The sequence below is a fragment of the Xiphophorus hellerii genome, chromosome 1 (assembly GCF_003331165.1).
Source record: "Xiphophorus hellerii strain 12219 chromosome 1, Xiphophorus_hellerii-4.1, whole genome shotgun sequence".
Taxonomy (NCBI): Eukaryota; Metazoa; Chordata; class Actinopteri; order Cyprinodontiformes; family Poeciliidae; genus Xiphophorus; species Xiphophorus hellerii.
In genome coordinates, this window is record NC_045672.1 from 7,653,572 (window position 1) to 7,676,378 (window position 22,807).

The window sequence follows — 22,807 nt, forward strand, 5'->3', positions numbered from 1 at the left end:
TAAATATAGAATATATTGTTCTGTATGTTCACTGCACATTGTGCTGGTCTAACACATACTACACAATCCCAATAATGCTAAATACAGGATATAAACTACATTTACACCAGGGCCATGCTGTATTTATCTTTATCCACCTTCTCATTGTTCCTACTGAAGATGCCCCACAGCATGACCCTGCCACTGCTATGTGTCATGATGGCGACTCGTGTTAGGGTGACGTCAGCCTTTCTGTCACACATTTTGTTCTGCATCTTTCTAACGTTTGGTCCAAATGTCTGGATTCGATTTATTAATATTGGAGTATGGTAGTGATGCAGAATATAAATCCACACCACACATTACAGATTTTTTATCTTTTCAATCCACCCTGTTATTGTGCTACTTAATTTATAGCAGTCTGTATAAAATCAAAACACGTTAAAGTTGCAAAGCTCTTACATTCAAGGAGGGACTGTTTTGTGCTATCTGACTGCAAGCACATTCAACACATAAAAAAACTTTGCAGAAAAATAATTTGCATGTCTTTGCGCTTTTATGCACTGTTAGCACCCCCCTACCCCCACCCCCAAAAAGAAAACCTGCTCCCAATCCAAACGTCATGCTGCGATAGGAAGGAGCTGCCCAGGGTTTCTTCAGCTCTCGTCTATTTCGGTGCGCTCGCTGCTGCGTGTCAACTGTGTTCACTTATCAAAGATGACGGGAAGAGGGTGGCGGGTTCAATCGGGACAGCAGTTTACTCTGCAGTGCTGGATGCGCTGATTGTTTTTGCGTTTTCGCTGGAGCACAAAAAAAAAGAAGGAAGAAAAAAAAAAAAAAAAGTCTGCAGAACAAAACACCAGCAACAGATAACGGCGTCGGTGCCAGTCATTTCTTACAGCGTGTTTCAAAACGGCACAAATGCAACAGAGCAGAGTTTTGGTGCGTCTTATGCTTTGTTGGCTTTGCTGCATCTTTACCCCCAGGCAATTGATTCGCAGCTCTCCTTCAGCAGCTCCTGCATTGCGATGGCTTCCTCGCCCTTGCAGGCGGTGTAGCGATCCATCCAAGCTAGTGTCCACAGCGCATACCTGTGCTCTCTGACAGACATGTACTAACTCACTCTTCCTGCAGGCCATGGCAGAGGAACGCGCAGCAATCACAACAATTCAAAAGATGAACGTGGCAAAGAGGGAGGGCAGGCAGAGAGGGAGGGGGAGAGGGCATTAAAGAGAGATGATGCCAGGAATTAAATGAGCAGAAGAAGAAACAATTCTAAGAGGGAAGAGGGGAAACGAGTGAAGAAAAACGTGAGGCGGAGAAGAGGAGATCAAACAAAAGTCAGAAATTGCCCAAGGGTCGGAGCCATTGGTGGATAGTGTGAGAGGAAGAGAGAAATCATTAACGAACGCCTGTCTGTTTCTGTCTGCTCATAAATCAGGATCTTCTTCATTCGTCTCTGCAGAGCAGAGAAAGCTGCAACATGGAGAGGAAAAGGAGAAACGAAGGAAGGAGCCTGGTTCGGGGATGATCAATGAACGTTCGTCCCTGCAGCATTTCATCGCTCAGCAGAGACAATTACCAAGCAGCAGTGTGGCTGCGTTCAATAAACTAGCTTTATTCTGGTCTAAAATGCAAAAAAAAAAAAAAAAAAAGCAACTCTGAAATGAAAAACTTTCTTGTTCAGCAGTACATACAATACTGTTAATACAATACTGCTCAGTTCATTCAAGTAGAAAAAAACCCCTGACGTGCTTATGAGGGAAAACAAATTTTACAATCTTCTGAAAGTTAACAAGGAGAGTAAAGAAAAGCTGGCCCTCTGTGCAGCCTTACAGTATTAGCCAGCAATAAAAATGGAAGGCAAACTTTGACCTCAAGGCTGAGGTCAGAGCAAAAGCTCCGATTTATAGATTGCGGTTGGTTTTCAAGCAGTGGGAAACCCCGACTGAGTCCAAGAAGTCGGATGTTTATTGTCTTTCATGTCTCTGCAGAGGCATTTTCAAGTGTGAGAAAAATTGGGGTTATCTCTGCTTGAGGTTAAAGACTACAAATGATTAACAGAGAGCTGACATTGCAGACGGAGGTTGAGTCAGGTTTTCACCCGACGGATTCTTCAGGAAAAAAATAAACTCCTACCAGTGAAAAATATTTTGGTTTGACACAAACTACAGCTTTTAATTAAAGGTAGCATAGAGTTCCACGAGAATGTCTTCATAATGAACATTTCGTCGTGTGAGACCACAAACTTCATAGCATTTTACTGGCATTTTATGTGACAGACAAACACCAAAAGCTTCATAAACAAAGATATTCAGATCCCTGTACTCTGATGCAAACAAAATTCGTTTGTCGAGGCCATGTCTCCGCCACATTTCATCTGAAGACCTTTTTGCTCATTCTATACCTTCCGCAGAACATCTGTAAACATAATTGTTTTCCCACTGATTAGATTAGATTCCATTAAGAGTAGCAGTGGATTAGATTAGATTATTCTGATTTTTTGACTGGGACTTTTGAAAACATTTCAAGTCATGATGTTGCCACTGATATCCCCCAAAAAACTATTTTGCTAGGAAGACGGTTTCACCAAAACAACGTTGAACTGTGGTGAGACTAATCATGTTTAAAAACATAGCTGAGCTAATAAAGCCTTTGGTTGCGCTAAATCTGGACCGGATATGCGCCTTTTCTGGGCTAAATAAAGATTAGCCAACTGATCTCGGCTAACAAAGATGTCGACGGATGTCCAGAGTTTAGAAAGAGGGTTCACTGTGGCGTCGTGGTGTGTTCAGGGTGGACGGTGTTATGCCTTTAGGCCAAAGAGATTTATTTTCTTCTCATGAAGTGTATCTTCAGGGGAGTCAGAGTAAAAGGGGTGAAAAGAAATGCAGGCCACACTCTTCAGAGTTTTATTTTTAAGACAAAAAAATATGATAAACTACATATTTTACTTTGAATATAACTTGTACTTTACAAATGTTTTTTTCTGACAGATGAAATCCCAGTAAAACAGTGACGTTTGTGGTTGCAATGTGACAAAGTGTAAAAAAAAAAAAAAAAAAAAGATAAAGGGGCTGTGAGTACGTTTGCGAGACTCTGTACACATCTGCATCAACAATGCATGCTGTAGCTGCTGGTAGTCATAAATCAAGTTAATCTGCAGAGAAGCGGCGTCATTATTCCTCATGCTTGATGAATTACGCCTTGCTCCAAAAAGGAAAGCCCATCTAAATTATAGCTCAAATATCCAACAACTGAAGATAGAATCCTCCTGGTGAAAGAGCCAGCCAGTGACCTTAGTTTCCTTTGCCTCAGTATGCGTGCAGCAGCATCAGCAATCTCATCTGGAGCTGGCTTTTTGACTTTCAAATGAAGAAAAAATGATCTTTCTAAATTCAAAGGAGCGTCTTCCTCGAATGTTTCCTCCCAGCATTCCATTCCAGTCCCGATTCATCAATCCAAAGGACGTGTCGCTTGCTTCAAGTGGGGCGGTGCAATTAGATTTAGACATAAAAAGAAGGAAGAGAGATGAGAGTTAGTTTTGTCACAGTGGCTGCTCTATGGAAGCTGAATAGTGCTGGCACAGATTAGTTTTGCTGTGATGCACTAATTTTCAGCTGTTGGTACCTTTAATAAATCCTATAATTTAAAAACTCTAGTATCAGTGAATGGGAAACCTTGGAGAATGTTCCTATTATGGAAATGTGTTGTATCAACCTTCCAGACCTCTCAGGTCTTCCGGTTCTGATCTGCTCTGCATCCCCAGAACCAGAACCAAACGAGGAGACGCAGCTTTCAGCATCTATGCACCACAAATTTGGAACAAACTTCCAGAAAACTGTAAAACAGCTGAAACAATGACTTCCTTTAAATCTCGACTAAAAACCCACCTGTTTAGAATTGTATTTGAAACGTAATCAATTACAAATTTATTGACAGAACTTGACTTAATGTTGTGTTTTGATTGTTGATTCTATGTTGAAATTGTACAAAAATCCGTGAGGGACGACGGAGTCCCAGAGCGAAATTCCGTGAAAGAGGTGTACGGAGCCCCGTGCCGGAAGAAAAACAACGAGTGACTGAGGGTCACTGCGCGTAACACAAACCCTGTAAATTCTAGACACTAACAGGTACCATAGAATTGCACAAAAATCCGTGAGGGACGGCGGAGACCCTGCTCGAAATTCAGTGAAAGAGGTGTACTGAGCCTCGTGCCAGAAGCCCATTAAGATGCTGTCTACATCGTTTTAAACTGTGTGATTGTGAGTGGGAATAAAAATAGCAACAGGTATTTTGTTCCATATAACACAGTAGGAGTGTAACAGGTAAACCTTTTATGGATGCAAACTCGACTAAAAACCCACCTGTTTAGGATTGTATTTGAAACGTAATCAATTACAAATTTATTGATGGAACCTGACTTAATGTCCTATTTTGATTGTTGATTCTATGTTGCATTGTGTTTCTGTGTTTGATATGATGTAAAGCACTTTGAAATGCCTTGCTGCTGAAATGTGCTATACAAATAAAATTTGATTTGATTGATTGAAAAGAGGAAGAATAGAAAAAAGCCAAGATAAAATTACGTTTTAATATGTCTTCATAATGTTTATAAAAAAGATATGTGAAGCTGCTAATAGAAAATTAGCTTTATATCAATCTTGAACGGTCCAGTTCAACAGCCAAACATTTATGCTAACGTCTTTGTGTGAAGCTGAGTTTAACTTGAAATTAGTTGATTCTCCTGCTTGGCTCTGTATATTTCTGAGGTATTTTGGCTACAAAATGGCAAGTTTGATAATGTTTGAAAAGAATAATTAAAACTTCTCAATGTTTGACATTGTCTAGCAAATAGTTTTACATCAGGCTACATAGCTGCTGCATTAATATATCAATGAGCTGGTCTAAGCTGTAATTGGTGATATGCTGTTTGCTGCTGAGCATTTATGTGGCTAAAACAAACAATATTTTTACATCAACTTATAAGGCATGTGAAACTTCTGTTAAAATCTTTTGAAGGCACAGAATCAACCCGGTACTGGTACCGGTCCACATTCTCAGGGGAGAAAATCTCACCTGGTGTAAATGAAATTTTTAGCTATTGGCGTAACGCTTAAGAGAAATTTATTTAATTATAGAATGTCATGAATATGTGTGTAGGGCTGCACCGATTGCAGTTTTCTGGCCGATCCCTGATCACCGATCTATAAAAAGCCTGACCTGTCAGTCAGCCACATTGTTAGCAGAAATAAAGGGCCCCAAAACCAAATTTCGCTTAGGGCCCCATGGAGGCTTGAACCAGCCCTGAGTGGGACACAGGTAATAATGGTAGATTAAGTCTCCATGAACTGTAATGTGATGAGAATTTTGAGCTTTTAATATTGTGCTTGAACATTACGTCCTTCAGGGTCGTATAGTTATATACTGTACCTTGCAACTTTAAAAGGAGCCACCAGCATTTAAATTCACTTGGGCTTTACAGAAAGTCTTACAGGATCCAAATTATACATAAAGGCTAAAATATATAAATTTTTCACAAATATCTTTTCATAAGTGGTGATGAAAGCTCAGAAATGTCAATGTGTCGTTGCAGATAAAGGCAGCATAAAAAGTATTTGCTTGACAAAACTCAATCATTACTAAGAACCAGGGGGAAGTTCAAGGAGTTCATGGAAGTTTAGGGGACATTTTCTAAAGTAGAATATTTCTGAAAAATTTAAAAGGGGTCTGCCAAAGTTTGTGGTTTTCTGATCCAAATGTTAGGCTGTGATAAAAAGTTAGGTCTAGCAGGCCTGAAGTGTGACCATTAAAGCATAAAAAGATTTACAAAACAGATTGTTTATGTCATTCTTTGTTACATTTACAGAATTAGTGACAATGCAATGGTTAACTAAAAGGCCATCTTTAGCATGTGGGCTATCACTAGCATACTGACTAACATTGACTTTCTTCATTCAGGAAGGTAGTAAGATATAAAAAGTAGCTAAAATGCTAATGTTAGCACGAGGGCTACTACAATGCTACTGCAGGCACCAATAATTGCAGAAGTTCATCCGTTTGAAATAATAGGTAAACATACACTTTTGTAATGCGTCAGCACTTTGGCAAGGTCTGAAAAAATCTGAGAAGAAAGGAAAATAGTAAGGATGATGGCAAATAGCATCAAGCAAAGCAAGAACTGCAAACTTGTACAACCCTGTGCTACTGTCTGTCTCCATATCAAAACCAGTTTTATATTCTGATGGATCAAGAAGATTCAGCTCAAGACAGAAGGTTATGTTGCAAAACCAACATTTTCAAGCTCGACTTACCTTCGCAGCTTCACACAGACAAGCCAAATACCTTCAAGCTTCATTATTGGATGGTGAATATGTTCTATGCAGTCATGGTGATGCTTTTCAAACCCAAGACTAACCCTAACTGTACGGACTGTTAAGCATGGTGATGGTAACATCATACTGTGGGACGGTTTTGATGCCACTGGTACTGGTAAATTAAACAAGGACGATAGAGTAAAACAACGGAGTCTGTTTCCAGCTTTCCTGCAAAAAAAAAACAGCTAGATAATTGAAACTTGAACATAAACAGGTTTTCCACTAGGAAAGTGAGTCCAAACACCAATAAAACTGGTTTTAGAATGAATAAAGCCAGCCGACTTTAACATTTGGGAATGAATTACCAAAGCCCTGACGTCAACCTTGTTAAAACTCAAGCTCATTCGAGGACGCCAACCAATTTACTCTTCTACTTCTGATAAGAGGGGTGAAGTATCCAGTCAGAAAGAATTACGCTAGAGGTTTATTGATGATGACAGACGGTTTCGCTTCCTAATCGGGTGTGGTTGTGGGTGTGTATGTTTGAGCATATGTACACTCTGCTTTGGGTGAATTACTAAGCTAGTTTTTGTTTATACAGACAGTTTATGTTATAGCTTAAAGTGGAACACTAAACATTCTGTCCATGCATTCATTGAAATCAGGTTCCTGTAAATCTCTTATACTCACCTGTGTTTGTGTTTGTACCAAGCTAAATGCATATTGATTTTACTCTTTTGTTATATAGCTTCATAAAGCTACACCTGGATGCTACTGTGGAATCTGCTACTCTGAAGTGAAAGTACACTCTCTGTCAATTCTTTGCTTTTATGATATAAGTGACTTGGTATTTAACAGGTTCTATAAAGAGATGGCACAGACTCTGATTCAAATTCAGAATTAGATCTAAGTAATGGAGTGGTTCTTCTTCCCTACAGTTGCAACATCCTTGCAGGGAATGAAAGATTGCTGCAAAGTCAATGATTCAGATGTCTGTGAGACAGTTATTTTTTGTTTTTGGGCATGTGCACCGACTGATGGCACCCTTTGAATTTCGTTGTCCTTGTAACAATGACAATAAAGATTTATCTTATCTTATCTTATCTTCCCTTGATAATGTTTTACCAACTACACCTTGTTCCAAATTATTATGCAAATTGGATTAAAGTGTCATAAAGATCATTTTTGTTGTGCTATTAAATTTCTAGATGGTATTGTGTGTCAGGGCTCTTTGAATCACTATAATTAATTTCAGAGAGCTGGTTGATTAGTTTGTCTGGTGAGCTCAATGAAAGGAAATCTACTTAAGAAGGATGTTCCACATTATTAAGCAGACCACAGGTTTCAAGCAATATGGGAAAGAGAAAGGATCTCTGCTGACCTAAATCATCAGATAGTGTAGTGCCGTATGACAAGGTATGAAAACATTAGATATTTAACAAAAACTGAAGTGCCATCATTGTACTGTGAAGAGATTTGTGGCTGATTCAGAACAAAGATGGGTTTGTACAGATAAAGGCAGAATGAGGAAGGTTTCTGTTAGACAAATTCATCAGATTAAGAGAGCAGCTGTTAAAATGCCCTTACAAAGCAGCAAACAGTTATTTGAAGCCTCTGGAACCTCAAGGTGGAGGATCCTCTAGAGGCTTGCGGTGCATGAACCTACTATTGGGCCCCTAACCAGAGCTCACAAGCAGAAACGGTCCAGTGGGCCCAGCCATACATGAAGATTAATTTTCAAACAGACTTGTTCACTGATGACTGCTGTGCAACTGGTCCAGATGGACGCAGTAGTGGATTGGTGGTGGATGGCCACCACGTCCCAACACGGCTGTGATGTCAGCAAGGAGGTGGTGGAGTCATGCTTTGGGCTGAAGTCATGGGGAGAGAATCATTGGTCGGCCCCTTCAGAGTCCCTGAAGGTGTGAAAATGATCTCAGCAAAGTATATGGACTTTCTGACTGATCACTTTCTTTCTTCACAAAGAAGAGCCGAACCTTCAGTAGCAAAATCATCTCCATGCATGACAATGAATGCTGCAAGGAATACCACTGTGTTATTGGCTGCTATGGGCATGAAAGGGGAGAAACTCATGGTGTGGTCACCATCCTCCTCTGACCTCAACCCTATTGAAAACCTTTGGAGTTTCCTCAAGCAGAAGATCTGAATGCAGTTCATATCAAAACAGCAGCTATGGGAAGGTTTTCTGACATCCTGCAAAGAAATTCAAGCAGAAACTTTCCACAAACTCACAAGTTCAATGGATCAAGAATTGTGCTGTGATATCAAAGAAGGGGTTTTATGTTAACATGTAACTCAGTCTGTTGAGATGTTTTTGATTGAAATAGCTTTTGATTTTAGCACATGGGACCACTTAATGCTGCACATTCAAAGAATGACCGTTTGCAGTTCTTTATAATCCATAAAATGTTTAGAAAATCTGCTGTGCATAATAATTTGGAACAGAGCATTTTGAGTTTTTTATTTTTGAAAAAAATACTGTTCTCATGGGGAGCTTTGTTCAGTAAAATTTGATTTATACTGTAATAGTTCAGGACTTGAAAATTATACTGAGCATCATTTGCATTGACCATTTAAGAAAATCTGAGAAAATATCACTTGCATAATAATGTGGAACAGGGTGTACCTATTCAATGTGGCTGTTGTACAAGAATTAGAGTTAAACTAGACAGTATATCTGAATCTGACTTTTTGTTTGAACTGCTTTGCAGAAAATCACCAAACATAACTTGTGCTTAATTGGGGTCTATATAATTGATGTATATTGTGTCTCAGATAGCACACTGTGTCTTGTGTAATAAACCAAGTTGAAATTGAACCGAAAATACAGTAGGTTTTCTGGATTCTGTTAATTACTCTGTTAAGGATGTAGCTAATAAGTGCTAAAATAAACACATGGCTTTATTAGTTGATCACACAATTGATGTGATCAACTAACTCTTTGTGCTCTGAAGTGGGATTTTCCAAATTCCCATTTGGAAATAAAACAAGAGCAGCCTTTGTAGTCAGAATTCCAACTCTCCGAGCATCCAGGAGTTTAGCATCCAGTCCGACTGACATGCACATACAATGTAATTAACCTATTTACTGGAACCTCTGGCAGCTGAAATCTCTTTAGGCCAGTGGCATACACAGTTATTTAAAATGTCTACTTGCAAAATATTTGTGTTGTGTTTAAATTGAAAAACTGAAGAGAATGATATGGCTTTGGCTTGTAATGCTAATAGTAGTTAGCACAACAACAATTAGCAAATCCTGGTGTTTTGTGACTTACAACTACTACAGCTCCCCAGATGTTAGAACATTAACACAGCAACACATTTCTTGACATGTTCTCAAAAACACAGGTTTAACATTTGTCCATAAAACATTCAGCTGATGGATTTTGGTCTTTAGTGTTTATTAGATAATATATGAATGTCTTATTATTAGTACATAAAACTTTGTGTGCCTCACTGTCTCAATGACCTGAGTTGGATCTGGCTGAACAGCGTCGGGTTTCTCGTTGACCTCAACTTACCAACAGTGCCTCCTGGTTTTCAGCCAGCGCTTGCTTGGCCAGGTAGCGCTCTCGCTTGATCTTCAGCTCCAAGGACTCAGGTACGTCGGGTACGATCCAGTCAATGGCTCGCAGAACAAAAAACACCACATGCTATGTTGAAGGAAAAAAAGAAAGAAGACAACAAGATGGCACCCTTTACACTGAGGAAGAATTAAATCATGTCTAGCCTCTGAATTGACTATTGGAAATGATCCGCTAAAACTTGTATTAGAAGACAAATATGCAGAGAGAACATGATTCAACTGAAGAAACCCATAGTTTTAAGCTAAACATTAGTGGATTTCAAGTGTCTCCATTCAAACCTCAAATGCAATGATAAAACCAAGTCGCACAGCGAGGAGTTCCCAGTAGAAGAGTGTATACATTCCATCATTGTCTCTGAATGCTTTATATCTGGAAATAAATGAAGCACAGTCAATGCAGAGCATGTACAGCTGCAGAACAAGAAGTCATAACAAATTCAATTTGGAAGGCGACCTACACTGCCCTCTACTGGTCAAGTCTAGGATTTCAAAAACGCAAAAGAAAAATGCAACTTTTGTATTGAACAGAAATATAATGAAACACCTAATCCTGATTCAGTTAAACATTTACATTCAAATGAACTCAACAATATTTTATCTCAACAAAAAAAATTAGTAGTGGTATAATGATTTATTCACATTCAAATCAATCAGATTAAGTCGACGGCCCCCTAATCTGTGGGTCATAAAGTACCAACATGGAGTTCTTCGGATAATCTCCAAAAATCAAATCAAGTTTAGAAGTAAGTGCTAAAAGCAAACACTTTGAATAACTGTTACTAGAGATTATGAAAGAAAAATTACATACTTGAATGAGTATCTTCATTCAAGTTTTAGTAAATAAATCTTGAGAATCTAACAAAAATGACCAACAAACCACGAAGTTAAGATGCCACAGAAAGTATATCTTACTTTCCTCCGGCTTTTGTAAAGAGTAATTGCCACCGACACAGCAAGGCATTCAGACTCACCCCAATGTTTACATTAGCTAAAATAAATAAATGAGAAAATAACGCTGAACCTGTTTATACACTTCTCTAAAATACACCAAAATGTAGAAAACTTTCTGAATTAATTTATTTGCACTGTTTTCGAGAAGCCTTGACTTATAAATTCAATGTTGCCACCATACCTGCACCTGGGGTAGTCAGTGTAGTTGAGTGGTGCATAGGCCAAGGTGAAGTTAACATATCCATTAAGATCATTCCTGAATTTGTACTGGTAGAGCAGGCGTGGTAAAAAATCTGATGTGAAGGCGATTAGAAAGGCCTGAGAAAATAAAAGCATCACCATTTTGTTAAACACATATTCATCTTAGTGATAACTATGCAACATCTTGTAAAAGCATAACTACAGATCTACTGACGTTGGCAATGACAGACAGATGGGACAAGGCTTCTAAGATGTTGAACCAGACTCCGATGTTTTGAGCCCGCTCAGCCACCGGTCGGCGGTACTCGCACACAAACTTGTGGGCGTCAAGGCGAATCTCCACCCAGTTGTTCAGGAGGGCGAAGAGCGGCGCGAGGGGGAACGCTGCTACGAAAATTGTGATGAACCCAAACTGGAGGACTGGAGGACAGGGAGACAGTTTTACTCTGAGCAGCCAAACATAAAATTACAACTAATGCCCTCCAGAACTATGGGTCCTGCTGGTGAAGGTGTGTTCAAAGGCCTTAAATAAAGGGTTGTTATAGAGGCTTGGTGACTTGCTAACTGTACATCTGGTGAAATTTAGGAGATTCTCTGTCTTCTTGCAGCCATTTAATAAATTATGAGGATCAACACTTCTGTCTCTCCTATTTTTAATGGCTTGGTATGAAAAAGAGGCCTCTGTATCACATCATAGTTATGCCCAAGGAAAACAGACAGTCAAGGGTTACATATTAAAAAATCCTAGACATTGACTCTTTTTTAACAACCAAATCAGCTACATTACTATCTACTATCAATTAGTGCCAAAAAACATGCCCCCATTGATTTTGTGAAAACTCTTTTTTTTTTTAACCATGGGATTTTGCCATGAACATAAACCCTTTGGCTCTGTTTCCAATTCTGTGGGGTAAGGCAAGCATTTCTTACACAACTTTGCACTGGTCTGTCATTCATTTATCTTAAAAATATACTTTTCCGGTAAAATCTTAATCACAAGAGCCAATTACTGCTAAACACAGGATGCCACACGGCCTTTTTAGTCTCTGGGAACTCGTGATATTCATCTTTTAATCAGTATTAACCCTCATTCAACATGTAAACTACATGAACTTTCTCCATTTAGCTATCTCCAGCTCAATGAGGAAAAAACAGGTTCTTATTTGAACCCCAGATGACCTTCAGGTCCTTTAGATTATGAACTACTCTCCTTATAAACTCACGTTTAAAAACTGGGGAGATTGTTCTATACCTTTAACCCATCTCCTCTCATATTGACCAGCTGTGCCAATAAGTGAGAAGGGCTATGTATTAATAACATCTTTATTGATCTGGGAATTGATCCAAAAAAGGAAAAAGTTCTTATCTAATTACCCATTTCCAGATATTCTTCAAACAGGCCCCCACATGGTACCAGCTTGTAGTCTTCCTCCCAGAGCCGAGGCTCGTCTTGCTCATTATCTCCCAACACGCTGGCCAAGGTTCTTTTCTGCCGCCAGGCTTTTACTTTGCTGCATACAAGGAATAATAGATGGGTTAACATGTAAATAATCATTTATCAGTTGGACTGGATGTAACGAAAAGCAACGTCACTGTAAATGAACAAGATGGCCTTTTTGGAAACCACACAGATATGAATTCAGTTTGATCTAACAACAGCAGCATGGTTGTACAAGTGGCAACATACGGTATAATGAACTCCTGGATGTTGTTGATGAGCTGCTTTCCCACCATTATGATGAAGAGTTGTTCAGCCAACTCAATGAGGCAACCACCAGGACCACACTGAAATCACAAGGCGCACAGAAACAACTCAGTGCAGCAACACAGGAAGATAGTGTGAAACATCCCAAGAATTCATATTTAAAAAGCACTAACATCTTCGTTTCTCATCCCAAACAAGGTTCCATAGTTTGTAGGGTAACCCACAAACCTAAACACACGGAGACAAAAAGAGAACCGCTTATATTTCTAGAGGAATGAACATCTGATCAAGTGTTTCATGTGACTGGGCCATGTCTTACCTTCCCTTAAAGAAAGCCACGTAGAAGGGAGACGAGTAGAAGTTGACAAACTGGAAGATGAACACTTTGAGGGTGAAAGCGTTATCATGCTGGGTTTGGGTTCTGTGCATCTCTGTAAAGTGAGTACAGAGAAATGCAGTGATGAAGTTGAAGAAATGTAAAAAGATTTAAGGAGAATTGCTAAATACTGTATTTGAGTAAGGTACTAGCAGATTTCACTCTAACAAAAGCCAGCCTTTAAAAGGATGAATTTGGTGTTTTCATCATTTAGTGAAAAAAAAAAAAACAGAATGTTATCTTTTCTTTTTTGAAAACTTTCAGCTTACATTTTCTTGCAGACAAATACAGTGTTGATTGTTTACAGCTCAGATGTTTCCCAATTCTGCATTGACTCTTACCCCATTTGGTGAGCTGCTCAGCTAAGGCCGTATAAACCTGACCCATTACCAGAATGAAGCCCAGGTTCACAATGCTGCTGCAGATGTTAGCTATGGTTCCAGCCTGAGGAGGAAATGACATCGGCGCTAATGTTTCTAACATATTTTAAATCAAACAAATGAATCTGACATGTTGTGCGTAGATCTGACATACCTCTGTACGCAGCACAGGGCTCCCGCTCTGGTACATCATGACGCTGATGACTCCTCGACACATGACCACTGTCACCAGGAAGATTATCACCACACACAGCTGAGGAGACATTATGTTGCAGAGGAATTGTTTTGGTTGAAAAAGAAAATGTTCAGAAAGTGCAATTCGTCTTCCATGATGGTTCACAGCCAGAAAGTTGACTGAAGAGCAAACTTCATGATCTATCCTGTGCCTTACTCTGAGGTTTTTATTGATGGTGGAGCTGCTTGATTTTTATTTTTATTTATTTTATTTTTTTACCATTGTCCCAGTTCTCTTTAGAAGAATGTAGGAACAATGACAAAGATAATCAGATCATCTTTAGTTCAATGAGGCTATCACTTCAATTTGTTATACCTCTTCTTAACTCCACTGAGTAGAGACAACTCCAATGTCCTGAAACTGCCAATAAGAAGGTTTCTGTAGCTATGCTATTTCTATACATACACACTGTTTTCTAATGTACAGTATTTAGTTAATAAAACCACTTATGCTAACACTTATAATTAACCTACTGAAGTCAGATCGCCAAAACGCTCAATGACAATGATGGCATTATTTTTAAAAAGTATTGGTATCGGCGACAATATCCCTGAATTTATTTGGAATAAGATCAATACCAAAATTCTCAGTATTGCACACCTCTACATTTATGTCAAGTAAGAAGCCATCAGACACGACTCACCATCAGGACAATGACCATGGAGCCAGTGAACATGCGAGACAGTCTCGTTTTCTCTGGAAAGTACGGCTCTTTGACTCCAGTCACTGGATTTTCCTCCACAGTTGGGGCCGTGGCGGCAAACTCAGGACGGGGACGTTCCTGAGAGGAACCAGCAGGTCAGGTTTCTATTCAGCAAAGCTTTGTTAGTGTGTATTCTCTAAATGAAAAGGTACTGCTGAAGGTGTTTTGTGATAAATTAACGTCAGGAAATAGATGGAACAAGTTTTTAAATACTATAATTTTCTCATGGTACTCCACCACAACATCTTTCAGTCTTTCCATTTGCAGGAACCATGAGAATAAATCAGCATAGGGATGCTCATGCTAATGTAACAAATAACCTCCTCCTCATGGAAATCCATGCAGTCCCAATGATGGGCCAGAGTAGCCATCTTGCGCTTCCAGAACTCCAGAAAGGTCACGGCCCAGAAGGACATGAAAACGCTGAAGAGCACGGTACCGGGGTGGTCGAACAGGTAGCCAAGCTGTAGCACGCAGTGGCAAGGAACAGGTTTAAGCTCTGAGCTTGTTCATGTTGTGACTAAACTGAGTTTCACAGCAATTGAAGGAGTAAATATAGCTTACCTTTGCCATGGTGCAGATATCAGACATGTTCCAAGCATCGCATGTTTTACAAAGGGGGCACATCGGATACTTCGCACCACTGGTACAAATGTCCTCCCTGTTGACAGTCCCAAATAATCTTCAAAAATGCACATCACTTTGGCTTAAAATTGGAATAAAACACACTATAGTTTGTCATTGAGTGAGAAAATGTGAAAATGTTTATGGGCTGTCGCTGTAAGTTTGCAAAGCTCTACTATCGCTTGGTGAAATTTACCCTTTCAATGTGTCTCGCTTAATTCGCAAATACGTGTTGAAGATTCTAGAAAGGTTTATTTCCCTGCAAATCACAGCATTCCTTGGAGGAAAGCTATAACATGCTTTTTCCTCAGAGGATCAATGCTAATCTCATATCTGTACATTAGGTGCTTCACTGCAGCTGGTGCCAAATATCGAACTCGACAGCCTCAGAAGTAGAAAATCCATCAACTTCTCTGCACGAACAGATCTTTCTTGCCAGAAGTTGTGGTCATGTCATTACCTCGGCTAAATTAATAATCGTTTTCTAATCATCTCTAAATGTTGCTTCATATAAAGCCGCTCTGCTCTATGTTGCAGTGAAGCATGTGTAGTATTTTCTGTGGTACTCTTTGTGTTTTCATTGGAGACTCACGCTGGTGTGTTAGTGTCCATGGACATGACTCCTGACACAAAAACCAGCGTTCCCACTATGGCCGCCGGCAGCAGCCAGGCTGTGTAGAAACCTGCAGGGAACACAGAGCTCCATTAGAGTGCAGCTCTCAGTTGATGGAGGGGAAATGAAACTACAAGCTGCTCCGAGGTTGATGCTGCGCTGCAAGAGACGGTTCTAATGGTTTAACTGTCCCAAACACATCCACATGTCTTCTGCTGATGCTGCTCTGGTCCTGTTCATCTATTCCTATGAAACATACTTCCACCTGCTGTTTGTTTGCTCAACACATGATTCTCTGTCAACAGTATCTGCCAGACAGCTGCTGCAGTAGGCTATAAGCTCGATTTTTTATTTTTATTCGTTAATTTTTTGCAGTTCAGCAGAGTCGTCCCTTCAAGGTTTTAAAAGGAGTTTTGAAGTTTTGTTTTAGTTCATCAGTTGAAGGACAAAGTTGGTTAATTGACTAATTTCATTTTGCTTTTAAGAGTTCCCAGCTCTCAAAAATGTTTACGTTTTGAGCAGGAGAGAGAGAGATCACAAGGACAAGCAGAAATAAAGAGAGATAAAGTTAGCTCAGCAGGAAGACACTAGTTCATTATGACACTAAATAACTCAACAACACTAATACAGTGCAATGTACTTTTAATATTCCCACATATTGGTGCCCCATCTCAGCGCCATTTGAAGTGAGCTTGCTTAGACACTTTAAAAGGATAAAGTTTTCATCTGTGGTGTGTGTGTTAGATGGCAATAGTAGCTCAAGGAGGAGGTATAGGAGAACAATCTTTTCACATATTATCTGTTTCCTACTATATTGTCCCAAGATGGTGACAATTTTAAGAAATATATTTAAAAAAAACATATTTTTTAAAAAAGTTACTTACTGCACCTTTAAGTTACGTTCTTCACTCTGAAAATGGAGCTCTAGCAAGTATACAGAGTAACTCAGATATTTCCAAAAATAAGAATGATTTTATACCTAGCCAAGCAAAGTAGAGGGCAATCTTCTCTCCAAAGTACTCCCTAATGTGATCTAGTGGTTGGTACTTGAACCATTTGCACCAGCGAGCCCAGTAGTAGTGCAGGACCTGCCTCTGGTTGAGCTCGTCAGGATGGATCTCGTGGCTCGGAAGCTTGAAAGGTCCCTGTTGCAAGCCAAAAAACGAGGCTGATTAGAGAGGGAAACACAGCTAAGGTAAACATTACCCAGCAGATAACAATCTTTCACCTCATGCAGAGGATAAGCTGCTGTGTAGGCCCCTTCATTTACCAGTCTGTCCACGCCAACCTCCGTCCTCTTTCTTTTGCCGTACACTGTCCGAGCTAGAATCTCATAAACCTACGTTAGAACACAAGACTACATCTGTAGGATGAGGGGAAACACAACCATCCCAAAACACCGCTATGCGGTAACAGGAGTGTTTACTTACAACCTGGTGTCTCTGAGTGTTAGTGAAGTAGCTGTCTTGGTCTTCGGAGCCGAGGAATCTACATAAAAGCAATTCATTCATGAACATACAGACACCGGGTCTGAATTTGATGTGCTTGGGGTCGCTGATATCAAGTGGAACTCACCTGTTCATCTTTGACTTGCGGAAGGCGCATGTGTAATAGTCCAGCGGCCTGTTTGGCACCGATTCCATCATTATGTTGGGAACGCAGAGTCTTCTTAGAACAACGGAAGATGTGTTTAGGTCCAGGTGTTGCTGGGCCTGGAAATCCCGAGAGACTTACAATTTGCTTTTTTTGTGGCGATATAGGTCTTAAATTCCATTCATAAGGATCTTAAATGGGTCTTTAAAAGACTTAAATTTGAGTTAGTGAAACCTACAGAGACCCTTGGCAAGGTTAAGGGGATATAAATAGTTTTAGATGGCAGTGAATTTATTAAAAAGACAACTTTTATCTTTCCTTAATACCATCTCTCTGTAGCAAATGAATGTGTGCTCCACGGCAAATGGGATTATTAATATGAATTAGTTTCCAAAAAGGGACAGAGATATTTAAATGGTCCCGTTAAATGATTGTAAGGAACAGCTTTGCTGACCTGCAGTGGAGCTCGGAGGCAAAGTTCCTCAGCATAGTAAACCAACACATCCCAGGGGGCGCTGACTTTAAGAAAATGTATGGTTTTCTTTTCATTTGCAGATTCCTCCTGAATGGAGAGAGCGGAAAGAGAAAAGCTGGTGAGTGACATTAAAGAAAATGAATTCTGACAGTCCTCCTGGACTAACAAAATAAACAACAGCACCTTTTCCAAGAGCAGTCCGGCACTCTGGAGGTTCTGGACAAACTTGTCCCTCCACTCTGCCTGTTGTGCAGACTCCCCATCCTCACAGTTCCCGTTGCTTTTCCCCTTTCCTCGCTGCTTGCCCCGTGACCGGATCTCCCACACCAGCACAAAATCTGAAAGCCAACATTAAATTCTAAAATAATTAACTGGAAGCCCAAACATGATTCAAAACAACACTGGTGATGCATACCAATTTTAGTTCGTCCATCTCTGAAGTGGTTGCCCATCTTTGAGACCGCTTGGTTATCTCTTGTCATATAGTGCAAATTAATTGGATCATCGCCGTGGACGTGGCACTTTGAAGCTGCGGCTGAAAACTGAGAAGGAACGTGATTTGGCCAATATGACAAACACGTAACTTGCAGTGCTAAATCATTTATTCACGTTTTGTCAATGTAAAACCTCAAACTGTAGCATATTTTCTTGGAGTTTTATGTGTTATATCAACACAAAGTAGCTTAAAACTGCAACATGTGATGAAAATAAAAATTATCCTGGCAGTTTTCTGCCTCTGTATTGAGCTCCCTCCTCTCTAGAGTCACCCTTTGCTGCAGTTACAGCAGCAAGTCTTCAGGATACGTCTCTGCCAGCTTTGCGCAGTAAGAGACTGAAATTGTCGAACTTTGCCACAGATTCTCAACCGAACTGGGTTGTTCTAAAACAAATTGATTTTTATCTTAAATGTCCTATTGCAGCACTGGATCTGAACTTATTGTTTTGTCCAGCTGGAAAGTAAACCTCCACCCCCAAATCAATGCAATTCAACTCAAAGAAACTTTATCTATCCCAAAGGGAAATTAAATGTTGTTGTAACTCGTATCATGATAGGAGTCTGGAGAGGCTGTTGCTGCTGCAGTTGGGGCTGCAAATAATGATTCTTTCAGTAATCAATTAATCTATCAATTATTTTGACAATTAATCGATTAATCAGATAACAACAAAATGCTATTGGCACATTGTGCTGGTTTTTCATTTGACCACATAGGGCCTTTGCTATGCAATATTAGAAATACATTAAAAGTATGAAATAAACAAATAATTAACTTTTTTTTAATAAACATTTTGTTGTTTAAAGCAAACCATTGCATTCCGTCAGTCAGTTTGAACTGAGTGAATATATATATATAAAAAAAAAACACATGAGGAGTTTTGGATAAAACACATTGACAAACAAAGATGTTTTTAAATACATTTTATATCTTAAATACAAAATGCATATATATATATTTTGTACAGTTTTGGCTTAATTACTGCTCTGAATGTGTGTGTTTGGGGCGGGAGTTCAGCAAAAGGCCTTTTTTGAGTATGTATACGACAGTTAGCAATTAATGGACTACTAAGTTGATTGATGATTATTTCAATAATAATTCATCGCTATTAATAAAATTAATTGTTTCAGCCCTAAATGTTGGTCTCATGATTCTCCTGACATGCCAGTAGCTCAACCTCAGGGCAGCAGAAATCAAGCTGCTGATCATATCCAATGCATTTCTTTTATGTTTTTTTTTTATCTTTAAGGAGTTATAGATTTTTTTTTTAAAATTGTTTGAAGTAGGTAAACCAAAAAAAAAAATCACAATAAAATATTTTTTTGCATTTTAAATGTCATGAATATTGTGGCTCGCCAGTAGTTTAAATTTGGCAGTTTTGGCACCAGGCGCAAAAACAAATTTGGACACTACTGATTTAGAGGTATCGGAGTAAAATGGGCTGAAGACAAAAGCACCACATGATTCTCAGGTTTTTTATTTGTGGTGTTTTGAAGACCATGCATAATTTTCCTTCTAAAGCGGGAAACTGTTATTTTGGCTTTCAAAGATCACTAATCTGAGGCTTTGCTGGCGAACACTTCCCTGCCTTTGGATGAGATTAAACCCCACACTCTTGTGCAAGACACTGCACCATAAAAGCCTGCACTCTGCAGTAATGAGCCCGGAAACATGGAGACAGAAAGCAGTCCCTGTGCTTTCTGCATGATAACACACATACACACTATATACGGCACAGTCATTTAGCCCACAAGCAACTTCTTGTGTGCGCATCAGAATTTCCAGCAGCAGAGACTGCAGATCCAGATTCCCAGCTGAACGCGTGAAGTTAGTGAAGTGCGAAAAGATGAGGCAGAGAAACAGAGCAACGCATTGGCCACATGTCGGGTGTGCTGCACAGTATGCAATTATGTGAGAGAAGTAAAAAGAAAAAAGAAAGGTGCTTACACATCGTAAAGGGAAAAAGTCCCCGTTCTGCAGACTGCCGTAGCCGTCTGTGGTGTGTGCTTCACCCCTGGCGTCCAAATCCAGAAGGACTTCTCTGTCTCCACTCCGCACCTCCCAGCTCTTCTTCATCATAATGAAAAAAAAAAACGCACTGCTGGCTGGCTACAAAAATATAAATAAAAAAACTAAAAAAAACACAGTATACTGATGATTTACATGAAACCTGTGCAACAACAAACAAAATCTGTAGTTTTATCTGATGTAGAATTTTGCAAACAGCATCTTAAAGAAATAACAAAGCAAGCCAAATAAATGAATGGATACCTTCTCTGCAGTGAAAACTAGGCTGGGGGATTTGCAACAGTCTGTGCTTCCATTGTGCTCTTCCTCCTCTTCATCTCAGTATCCTTCAAGTCCCCCCTCTTCCACTCCCCTACACGCACACCACCCCCAACTTCAGCGCCACTGCATTAGCTGTGGAGTACCGTAATGCATCCAACTCAGGGGCAGCGGCACATTCTCTGCTTTGCTGCATCCCAGCATGAGAGACGCACCCTGCACATTTCAGAGGCATAAATAATTGAATGTGGAGTCAGGAGCAGAAGCCCTCTGTGACTGTAATAGAAGATAAAAACGCATCGGTTGAGTGCGTTTTCCTGTGTCCACGAGAGAAGATTTAGTGCATTCTCACAGCCAGGTTTGAACGTGACAAACATTTGCATAATTTATTAAGCATGAACATCAGCAGGAGAGCTCCGCCCTGCGTGGCTGTAACTTTAACGCAGGAGTGAGGGGACGAAAAAAAAAGAGAGAGAAAGAAATCAGATGACAGTTTACTTTTCAGTTTGGTGAGAACCATAAAGCTAGTGAAGAAAATGTTAATAGAAGATCTCAACAAAATCTTAACTTTGGCCTTTTAATGAAATTAATGAATCATGAATGAAAAATGCAGGAAAGCCTTTCCACTCCCTTTACTCTGGTGCCCCCAAATATAAAAATAGAGAAACTGTTGAATTAGTAAACAGAGTTAATCTGTATGCAATTTGATCTGTGACGACTTTAGAGGATTTCACATAAGTTTGATGGGGGAAATGAAAACATTCCTGCGGTGGTGGCGGCGGCATGCTGTGGGGATGTGAGTCTTCTTTTCTTTTTTTTTTAACCTCGAGTTTTCCAGAACGAACAGCCTGCTTAAGTTGGCACCAGTGCAGCTGAGTTTAGACTTTGACTAGGCCACAAAACTCTATTTTTAATGTTTTGATTAACTGAAGTAAAGAAAAGAAACCTGACTGCTTATGCTGTTTAGATTAAGAGAACATCCAAGAATCTTTTGTCCACAAATCCTTAGGGAAGACTCAGGATACGAATATATGCTGCAGAAAATACAGCACATTTTCTAAAAAAAATGAAAAGTCATACATTTTAAATAAAAAGACCCCTGATGCATCTTTAATGAAATCTGAACTGCAGATCAGACGGCACTGACTTTCTAATTAATATGGTAAAATGACATACAGCGCCCTCTTGTGGTAAAAAGAAACTTACCAACTCAACTCTAGAGAATAGTTTGCTTCACAAGGACAGATGCAAAGACAATTTTCCACTTCAGCGCCATTATAGAGGATGAAAACAGTAACTAAATAGAGAAGGGAAACTAAATCTGTACTTGGTTCTGCTTTTGTACAAGCTAGTACTACGGCAAAGGTAGCTAGCACAGGAAGTTAGAAAAGTGCCTGTTTAAAATTTATCTGCTTTGTGTTGTAGTGCTATTATATATTTCTTTTATATACAGTATATACCAGTTAAACACTCCATTTTATCAGCCAAGTTCCTCCAGCAATAAATGAAACATTGGCAGTGTCACCAGTATGGCAAGGCTGAAAATACTATAGCAATAGCCCTCCCCAAGGGATGTATAAATGCTAATAAGTATTTTTTTATATATATATAAATTAGCATAAGAGCCCTCACATCTCCTAAAATGTATCTTTCCCATTCCCCCAAAGCATCATTTTCATTATGTTTTATGAAAAAATATGCCAACTGGTTCATGGTTCCGTCACTGTAGTGATGCTCTCAAGGCATTTTGATTCCACTTAAGAGACAAAATAAATGACATAAGAAGCCAACAAGAAGCCAAAGAAATAAATTGTTGAAGCAGACAGTACTGATGTTTTCAATTAACCTTCACCTATATTTAGGAATATCATCAAACCCAATTTCACTGTGTTATTGTTGCTCTAAGTGAAACAAACAGTGAAATCTACTAATAACATAGTGCTAACAGTATACATACATATACATATATATATACATGTATATATGTGTGTGTGTGTGTGTGTATGTATAACTACATACACACTGGATGCAGTTTGTCCATCCACTGCAGCAGCATGAGAAAGAACTAACAAAATATTGAATGTCAGAAGTGAAAATAATCTTATTCTTTTGTTTTTACTGCAGTTATCACCATGTTTTACATGCAAGACGACAACGTAGGATTTAGACTTTTCAGTTCATTGCCTTCTCTAAAAACTGAAAAGATAATTACAAGGTATTCTTCAACAAAACATGTAGAACCAATAGAGTGCATGTTCATATTTTAAGG

General features: G+C 39.3%; 1 protein-coding gene across 2 annotated transcripts; it reads right to left on the bottom strand.

Moving 5' to 3' along the window:
- Positions 1-115: 115 nt before the first annotated feature.
- Positions 116-22,146, bottom strand: ano11 (anoctamin 11). Of its 2 annotated transcripts, XM_032570395.1 has the most exons (24): positions 20,524-22,146; positions 20,200-20,361; positions 18,174-18,300; positions 17,942-18,096; positions 17,738-17,845; positions 17,266-17,402; positions 17,121-17,178; positions 16,919-17,029; positions 16,670-16,835; positions 15,670-15,760; positions 15,018-15,114; positions 14,774-14,917; positions 14,394-14,531; positions 13,670-13,768; positions 13,477-13,579; positions 13,079-13,190; positions 12,933-12,987; positions 12,742-12,839; positions 12,429-12,565; positions 11,269-11,474; positions 11,035-11,171; positions 10,182-10,272; positions 9,838-9,969; positions 116-3,459 (listed from the first exon to the last, which is right to left on the bottom strand). In XM_032570395.1, exons 2-24 carry the CDS (start codon positions 20,329-20,331, stop codon positions 3,436-3,438), a joined length of 2,658 nt encoding a protein of 885 aa, XP_032426286.1. In that variant the 5' UTR covers positions 20,332-20,361; positions 20,524-22,146; the 3' UTR covers positions 116-3,435. The 2 variants fall into 2 exon arrangements, with proteins under 2 accessions (XP_032426286.1, XP_032426287.1); XM_032570396.1 differs by lacking the exons at positions 20,200-20,361; positions 20,524-22,146 and having other exon boundaries at positions 17,266-17,355; positions 18,174-18,294.
- Between the last annotated feature and the right edge of the window lie 661 nt (positions 22,147-22,807).